This window comes from Rhodamnia argentea, chromosome 4, assembly GCF_020921035.1.
Source record: "Rhodamnia argentea isolate NSW1041297 chromosome 4, ASM2092103v1, whole genome shotgun sequence".
Taxonomy (NCBI): Eukaryota; Viridiplantae; Streptophyta; class Magnoliopsida; order Myrtales; family Myrtaceae; genus Rhodamnia; species Rhodamnia argentea.
This window is the reverse complement of record NC_063153.1, coordinates 15,743,874-15,753,209: the sequence shown is the minus strand read 5'-3', so window position 1 is coordinate 15,753,209 and position 9,336 is coordinate 15,743,874. Positions and strand designations below refer to the sequence as shown.

The 9,336-nt window shown below is 39.5% G+C and overlaps 1 protein-coding gene across 1 annotated transcript; it reads right to left on the bottom strand.

The window, feature by feature from the left end:
* Positions 1-1,485: 1,485 nt before the first annotated feature.
* LOC115756984 (glucan endo-1,3-beta-glucosidase 8) lies at positions 1,486-3,806 on the bottom strand. The gene is made up of 2 exons (XM_030697016.2): positions 3,106-3,806; positions 1,486-2,709 (listed from the first exon to the last, which is right to left on the bottom strand). Exons 1-2 carry the CDS (start codon positions 3,456-3,458, stop codon positions 1,593-1,595), a joined length of 1,470 nt encoding a protein of 489 aa, XP_030552876.1. The 5' UTR covers positions 3,459-3,806; the 3' UTR covers positions 1,486-1,592.
* Positions 3,807-9,336: the final 5,530 nt, after the last annotated feature.

The following is a 9,336-nucleotide window of genomic DNA, read 5'->3' as shown; positions in this document are numbered from 1 at the left end:
CCGAAGAAAGGAAAATACTTATGCCGTACATTAGATGCTTGATGTGTGTACGAAAATTTATTGTGTGCTCCAATTGCAGATGGTCCAAGCTTTTTTCTAATGTCAGGAACCTATAGAAATTAAAAATAAAGGTAAATTGCAACTTTTTATATTGTCAGCTATTTAATTTGTAAAATCCTGTGAAACGATGGCTTTTACGAAAAATTTGCTAAAGATTTACATTCTGTTTTTTTCTAATATTTAGTGTATCTATAGGATTTACTTTTTATTTTAGTTAGCATAATTTTTAGTATATCTTTACAATTAGTTAGAGATATTTGGTAGACCTTCTCTTTTCCTTTTCTGTTAAGTAGTATATTGTATAAAGTCCGTGTTTAGTCCGGTCTAATCGTAGGGGGGTGTTATTTTAAAATATCAAACCATCCATTTATCTAAAAAGTTAAATTTTTAAATAGTTGATAGTGACCTCACAAAATCTCCGATAATATAAGTTGCCAGGTTGCGATCGTGGGACTTATGGGTTATAGGCCCACCACACTTCCGAAAAGGAAAGTTGAGTTCGGATATGAATTGCTCAACATATGTATGATATAAATATTTATGTATCATACTGCTCAATAGTCGAAGGATCATACAAGACCTATCCTCGAAAAGATCGATTGGAGCGGGTGATCTTGTTTATTATCTCGGCAGTATGGACACTCATTCGGCTTTTCCATCTGTCAAGGGACAAAATGTTGACATTTGGAATCAAAGATTAAGGCACCCATCACAACAAGCTTTGAATTTGATCACCGGTATTGAAATAAATAAAGAATGGACTAATTCGTGTGATGTATGTTGTTGTGTAAAACAAACTCGTTCCTTATTTCCTTTAAGTAATAATAGAGTGATGGATTTTTTATTTAATTAAGTCTGAAACAATTAGATAACTTTTCTTCTGTCAAGATATCTTTTATTTTTTTCATAAATGCAAACCAACAGTCCCCCTTAACCCAGAGATTATGGAGTTTTCCTTTGTTTCACTTTTGGTTTATCTCCTCCTCACTTCCTCTTCTTTCTTATCCTTCCACTCATGTTGTTATATCTGTCATTAGGTAGGGATCAATCCTATCAAGCAAAACAGAGCATGTCATTACTCAGAATTGTCATTATTAGACAGGCTAATTATGATTCCATCTTTTCAATATCTACTTCCCCTTCAAAATTTGATTAACTATGTTAGAAAGTCCAATCCGAATACACGAACAACACTGGCTTTGACTAATAGATAAAGAGAGATCACGTGAATATAAAGAACACATAAGACATGTGGGACAACAACTTTAACAAACTAATAAAAAGATATTATGCAATGATGAATTCCCATGTAACTTTTTCTTTTAAGTAATGCAAGCAAAAAAACATTGAAAACTATTACTACCAAGAAAATGTTGAAAACAGAGAATGATGGACTTGAAGGATGTTCCTTGGGAAAAAAAATAGCTATGTTTTTGCCTGTACGATTACAAAGAGCTGATGTGATTATTTCTAGCATCTATGGTTTCAAGAAATGGCAACAGTAAAGAAATCACAACCTCCTAGCAAAAGGACTACAGGATAACCGAGAAAACCACAAGCCACAAGTAATGTCTGAACAAAGTATCTAGCAATCCCCGGTCCCGAGATGTCGAGTCGCCGGACACTATCATCACTGGGAATTGGCACGCGTCCGAGGATGGGTCGTTCTCGGTGACCGTGGCAAGACCCATGAAGTCGCAGTTCCAGATATGCTGGTCATTCATCTGGTAGTACATGTTGAATGCATAGGAAGCATTCCCCTGCAGGCTCAGGCCGTTACAGGACGATCCATAACCCAGAGCAGTGCAATCTGATAAGCTACAAGCATAGTCTATGTTGTCTCCTAGGTCTGTCAGATCATGCATTTTGGGGTTCAAAATGCACCACCTCCGCGGCATGTAGGACACGCCCTCGACTGGGACTAGGCCGGTGTCCTTCTCCGATCCCGACAAGTCCAGTTGATACTTTGGCTTCCCATCGTACTCGAACAATCCCCAGTGCCGCTCGAAGTTCCCTGGGTCTATGCTCTTTGCGTTCTCATCAATTAGGCTGAAGAGGTACACGTTGATCAGTCCTTTCCTTGCCGGTGTGCCGTTCCCGCTCAAGGCATGCCTCAGCAGGCCCTGATTGAACCTTTGGGCGTTTTTTATGTTTGCATTCTTGTCGCCGTCGGTCGGCCACCCTACTTCTCCAACTAGGATCTCCATGTCGGAGTACCCTGCTTTGGACAAGGCCGAGACGAGCGTGTCAAAGTTTGCGTCGAACACGTTCGTGTACACCCGGCCCCCATCTCTGAGTGGCGCATTCGTCCCGTCAAAGAAGGCAAAGTCGAATGGGAAATTGGGGTTCTGGTAGAGGCTGAGGAAGGGGTAGATATTGACGGTGAAGGGCGAATCATTTATGTACAGGAAATGAATAATTTCTATCGCTGCGTCACGAACTTCGGGCCTGAAGTCTCCGGAAGAAGGGACAGGGTTTGAGGATGGGGAGTAGTAGATGTCGGCATTGAATGGGACCGTGACTTTGACCTTGGAGCTTAGCTGTGCACGGTGGAGGGCCTCGTGAATGTTCCGGAGGGCCGGCAATACATGTCGGACATAAGTGTGATTGTAAGTTTGCAAGAAGGGCTCATTTCCTACAGCAATGTACCTGCAAGAATCAAAATCTGTCAGGGCCAATTACACTGCAATGTAATGAACAAGATATGTTCCTTTTGACACAACCAAAAACAAAGAAAGTGAGTCTGAAGGATAGAAAGTGCATGACCAGTTGAAAGAGAATGCCAATTCCGTGGGAGTAACTACCGGTAAAATCAATTGGTTGTGACATGATTGATGACTGGGACTGCAACACAACTAGCATAAAGAAAGAGAAGCAATTCATAAATGCGACAGAAATACGACTCCGTAGGTATTCAGCTTCTCTGGGTAGATTTTGGCAAGATGAGAAGTTTTCGCGTAGATAGAACCCGAATCGAAATGAAACAATATTTTGTAGATGAGATAAAGTGACATATGCATAAACCAACGAACACTATCACTCAACTTGACATTGACTCCTCCGGTGTACCGATAACCAGTGACATTCGTGTCCACCCAAGCAGCAGCGAAACTCGGATCCACGCTCATCATCTGCAACATGTAATTAGGAATGGCAAGCATCACTTCGATGTCGCTCCCAATGAGAGCCCCCAGAATCTTCTCGTCGTATTCAAACAGCTTCAGCTTCTTGCAGCCATTTTCTTTCAGCATCTTCACAACTTTCTCAGGAGGGAGCTGGTGGGTTGACATGGTCCCCCAGTTCACTCCAAAGCTTGACCCAGTTGAGAACATGGTCATGAAGCAGAGAAGAACTAGTACATGGATCAGAGAAGGATTATGGGGTCTAGATTTTTCCATTTTGTTAGAAGTTTCTTTGGAGATTCTTCGGACGGGTCCTCTCTGAATTTTCCTGAGACAAAAAAAAGGAAGAACCTTGAAAGAATCAAGAAAATGGGAGAGCCCTCAAACTATGAGGGGAGGAAAAGTGGAAGGAAGTGGTGGGGGAAGTTCTCTTGTTGCTGGAACTCAAGTATTTATAGGCATGAGCTTTTGAGAATCTTAGTGGTGCGGGTAGAAGTTCACTGGTGGTCTCGGCCTTTACGAAAGGCAATGAGAAAAATATTGAGAGACCCTTTGCTTAATACAGTTGTTCAGATTTGTTGCTAACATCGATGCTTAATCCATGAACCTCCTAATATGACAAGCCCTAGAATCAAAGGACTATTGCAATCCACAGGGTGCTTTAATTTGCTTGGAATTCCGCCAGGCTGTCCAAAAGTTCTGATATGTAACTTTGGCAAGTCTCTCGAGATACTAAGATTTCTCTAGATCATTTAGTCTCTAAGATGATTGCCCATTCATCGAACAAATGAATCATTTCTGCCAAACAATTAGTTTCCTCCATATTGTGCAGTTCATGAAAAGTTTAGAGTCTGTAGCTCACAGATGCTCAGTGTTGGGTCATGCAAGTGACATGAGATTACCATAGACATAGACAGCCAACAAGATAAAAGGGACAAACTGAAGGACAGCTCTTGAGCGCTCTAGATCCAACATTTGTGAGAAAAAAGAGTATGATGTGCACGTTTCCTTTTGATGGGAATCTCAGAATCTTGATCACTGAGACTTAAACAAACGAATGTGCTTGAACTAATGGTGTTATTGGGACTTCATGAACATAAGAAATCGATTTCTGTATCGAAAGGGCGACAATCATTTAATACTAAGAATGGCTCCAAAAGGAGATCATCAATGCACCAAATGAAATCTCCTCCTAAAATTTGTGATCACCTTCATACATCCATATTCAATGCGAACGCACACTATTTGTCCTTGGAAATGGAGTTCACGTCGTTGCTTAGCTAGAAGAAAAGAGAAAAGGGATTGAAGAGAATCTCTCAGGAAAAGCCAAACCTTTACAGCTTATGTTTACGTGTTCCATTTCCATTCAATCCCAGTCCTTCATTTTTATCCGCACCCTTTGTTCTACTGTTCTAATTTAATAAGGAGACGATCGACTTTTGTACAGTATAAACCAAAGCGCACTTGCAAATGAAAAGGCAAACAACGGATAGCTCAAGAGCTGTTCTAACTGGCTGTACTGATGTCTTGCTTCTTTAGGGTTTTCTTAGTAAGGCCATAAAGGGTACTCCACAAAGATAACACAGAGCTTTTTTGGCCAAGCTTTTGAGGGCTTCCTTTCCATCTAAGTTGAACTTGACGTACAGACCAAGTGGCTCAAAGAAAGAACAGAAGCTCGATGGAGACCGAAATGCATGATCATCCATTGATATGGACGGGACACGGGTAGTTCCGAGTGTAGTCACTTTATTGGTCAAGACAAGAATGAATTCAAGAGGACCCCTTTTAGTATGCATGATGGAGTCTGATTCGAAGTTTCCTAAATTATGCGTTAGAGGACATAGCTTTCTTGTGGTAATGGCGATGGCTTTTCTTGAACGAAGCATCGCAGAATCTGTTGCGTGCTGACAAGAAGATGATGCTGTACTGGTCCTATCCTTATTTGCTAGATCTGAATCATTCTTTTGTAACTTTGATCACCGTGTGAAAGATGATGCAGAAGCTCGTAGAGCTCCTAACAGTCCATATAAAGGTTGTTGAGCCAATCCATGGATGGATGCTGTTTATATAATTCAACACTCGGGACCATCGCACTGCAATTCGGGTCTAAGACGAAGGTGTCGGGATTGATCTAAAGTAGAGAGGCGAATCTGATGAACAGATTCGCCTCTACTTCGATGTAACATATGAAGATCTTGAAACCGCTATCCATAGATTCATGCGTGAAATTCATATGTAGAAGCTCTAGCAAAACAGGAGTGCGCAAAGCTGCTGCCCAATCCAGAAAAAAAAAATTGCATCATAATATTCTAAGTTACACAGCCAAAAAGTGAGGAAAAGTATACTTTTTTTGGTAATATAAAGTATCCACTCTCTTATTTTCCAAAGCGATAAGTTGAAGGCACATTGACCAATATCTACACTTGCCTTTACAATGGAATTCCTCCTCATGTATGGGCCAATTCCCCCGCCCCCCCCCCCCCCAAAAAAAAAAAAAAAACTTTAGATCTAACACTATTCTGGCCCGAACTTTTTTTGTTTCGTAAAAAATCACGAACTTTATCTCGAGTTTCAAATATGGCCCCCTTAATTTGGAACTATTAGTTGTCCAACATGCTAATTCCACGTCGTCAATAAATCCATGTAGCTTGCTGATATGGATTCAAGTTACTATTCTTGTCTTATTAGCACGGAATTTCAAGTTGCTCATCCACTTCACCTCAGTGACTTGAAGGATTGCGGTTAAGGATGGGTGATAACATACAGCTTCGGATTCCAGTGAGACAGCAGATCTGCCAACTCACAACTTGAGCCTTTATTTTTAACAAGTCGTCGGCCCCCTTCCCTCCCTGAATCTTTGAAACAGTAAGCCAAATTTTTTTCAAAGATATTTTTAAGGAAACTGTGGCTAAGCATTGATAATGTTGTAGCCACATCAATGATGAATAATGACGGAAGTGAAAAAAATAAAAGAAAATGTGAAAACTTGGCTTACTATTTCGAAGCTTTCGGGAAGGGCTTGGATTTGTTTAAAAAAACAATTCTCTAGCCGTCAGCTTAGCGGATCTCGCCCATGGTATCTATCCATGGGCAATACACAGCTTCATATTCCAATGAGACAGCAGAGACTTGCAGGTGAAATGAAGGAGACAATGAATAGCTTAATCGTTGTCCATCAAGCTGTGACCGATGTGAAGTGGATGAATAACTTCGGATCCCATGCTAAGAAGACGATGAATAGTGCCTTAAATCCACATCAACAAGCCACGTAGATTTATTGATAACGTGGAATTGCCATGTTGGACAACTAATAGTTCCAAATTAACTAGGACCAGGTTTGGGACTTGAGTTAAAGTTGGTGATTTTTTATAAACAAAAAAGTTCGGGCCAGATTTGAAACTTGAGTTGAAGTGAGTGATCTTTTATGAGACAAAAAAAGTTCGAGCCACATTTGGGACTCGAGTTAAAGTTGGTGTTTTTTTATTAGAAATAAATTTGGACCAGAATCGTCAATGGACCTAAAGTTCGTGCTTTTTTAGGGAATTAGCCCCCTCATGTATATATGGCCCTCCACTTTAGATGCTTTTACAAGGCCATAACTTAAAAATTGAGGGGGAAATTACCAAAAATGTATGAACATATTACAATTGTACCAATCAATTCAGTACTAAACATCTTTTGCAATTGTGCTAACATGGAAAATTTTAATATTTTTTTAAAATTTTAATTATTTATATGTCTTTTTCTTTTTCTTTTTCTTTTTCTTTTCTTTTGGTTGGGTCGGTAGCCTCGCAGGCCCTCGGCCGATGGTCGGTAGGAGGCTAACGACCCAAACCCAAAAAAATGAAAAGATAAAGAAAGACATAAAAATAAAAATTAATAAATTAAAAAAATTAGAAAATTATTTTAATATTATTAAAAAAATTGCCATGTCGGCGCCGGCCGGCCAAATGCACTGAATTGGTACAATTACAAAAGGTTTATGACTAAATTTACACAAAAAATTAGGATTGAATCGGTATAATTGCAATAAGTTTAGGATTTTTTGAGTAATTTTCCCGACAATTAAGCCTAGGACAGCATTTTACATAAACCACTTGTGACTACAAAAGATGTTATGCTTTGTTCAATTTGTCCTTTCTTTTTGCACTACATAGTTCAAAGTATTGAACTGATTTTCTCGTGTAACCATTGCAAAGGAAAGGCTAAAGAAGGCTCAGGATATCTATAACAATCATTACTATAACCAAACGCGTTTTTCAAAAGCATTAGCATTAATTTCTTCCTTACAATTAAGGCTTTTTCTCTTTCCTTTTTCACTAGGGCCATAAAGACTCCATAATGAGAACACAAACTTTTTCCTTGGCCAGCTTTTTGAGTGCGCTTCTCATCTTGTCGAACTTGATGAAGACCAGGTTGCCTTGTTATTTACTTACAATTATAGGCGTGGTCCTGAGTGAAGTCACTTTCTTGGTCAAGACAAGAATGATCATTTTGCTAGCTAGGTCACGTAGCTCGAGCTTAATCTATTCAAGACTTCGGAGACTAACTTTTTTATGGAAATGACAAGAACAATTTTATACAAAGTACAAACAAATTGTTGTAGGGCCGGACAAAATACATAAATGGAAAAATTACCAAAAAAGTCATAAAGCTATTGCAACTATGCCAATTGAGTCTTAAACCTTTTTTTACTAATTGAGTCATAAATCTTTTGAACTATACTAATTTTAGCCCACTTTACTAGACATCGCTAAATTGGACAATTTTATTGATAGTTTAATATTTTTTTCATTTTTTCTTTCTTTCGTTTTTCTTCCTAATCCTATTGTGGCTAGTGAAGGTCGCCGGAGCTTGCCTAGGGCAGCCTTGCCATGACCTTGCCGGCCGCCCCTCGTAAACCCTCACGAGACTAGCCAGCCTCACTAGTCGTAGGCGAAGGCAAACATGGCCTCGCTAGCCACGAGGTGAGGCGGTCTTCGCCGGTGGATAGGGAGCTCCGGCGACCCTCACAAGCCATAGTAGAATTAGGAAGAAAAAAATAAAATTAAAAAAAGGAAAATAAAAAAAATATTACTAAACGTTGTCCACGTAAGTACTGGTGATGTCATGTCGGCTCGGTCGGCAAAGTAGATTGAATTGGTACAATTGCAAAAGGTTTAGGACTCAATTGGCAAAAAAAAAAAAAAAAAAGTTTGGACCTGAATTGGCATAATTGCAATAAGTTTATAACTTTTTTGTAACTACCTATACATAAATAGTACCCATTGTATGCTCATCCACAAATTAGGAATTTTTAGTTTGATTGCCTTGTAAAAGGCCGAGCGGAAATCTTCGTAAACTTGATAATCCATATGTAAATTAATCTATGAATGGTTGGGAGAACTCATTATTACGGGAAAATTACCAAAAAAAAAATTAAATCTATTGCAGTTTTGCCAATTAATCTTAAACTTTTTTTTGCCAATGTAGTCTTAAGTCTTTTTGCATTTGTGTCTATTAAGTCAATCTCGTCGATATTTGCTGGAAATTGCTAACGTAGACACCGAATGGCCTACGTGGCATCGTCGAGACTGACATGGATAATTTTTTTATTTTTATTTTTTAGTCCTTTTTCCTACCTAGTCATCAATCTCGCCCGAGGCTGGCAAGGCCGGTGAGGTTGACTCTCGCTAGCCTTGAGTGAGCCTCGCTCAATAGGCAAGGTCGGCCCTTGCCCGATCCCTACAAGGTTGACTCTTGCCGGCCCTTGCCCGTTGCCGATCATCAGCCTTCAAGCAGGCCGGCGGCCTAAAAATTGGCATAATTATAATAGATGTAGGATTTTTTAGGTAATTATCCCCATTATTCCAATCCTCCATCTGTTCACCTATGGATTGCATCTAATCAGGCCTTGAGATCAATGTATGGAACGCTGTATCAAATAAGACTAGTGCAAAGGAAAGGCTAAAGAAGGCTAACAAGAAACTCCAGGAAGTTGGAAACCTCGAAACCAAATCCGTTCTCATGGTTAGAAAGTTCAATCCAAAAACTTAAGCTAATAGGTGGAGAGAGATCACATGAATATAAAGAGCATATATGATCCATTCACAATTGATGCAGGACAACAACAATAATTTCAGCACCCACATCCGTCAAAATCGTGGAGGAGATT

Bases quoted from the DNA above. Each gene is read 5' to 3' on its own strand.
- LOC115756984 (XM_030697016.2), bottom strand. From the start codon at position 3,458: ATGGAAAAATCTAGACCCCATAATCCTTCTCTGATCCATGTACTAGTT. The intron at 2,710-3,105 runs GTTGAGTGATAG...TGATTCTTGCAG, and splicing joins ACCGGAGGAGTCAATGTCAA to GTACATTGCTGTAGGAAATG.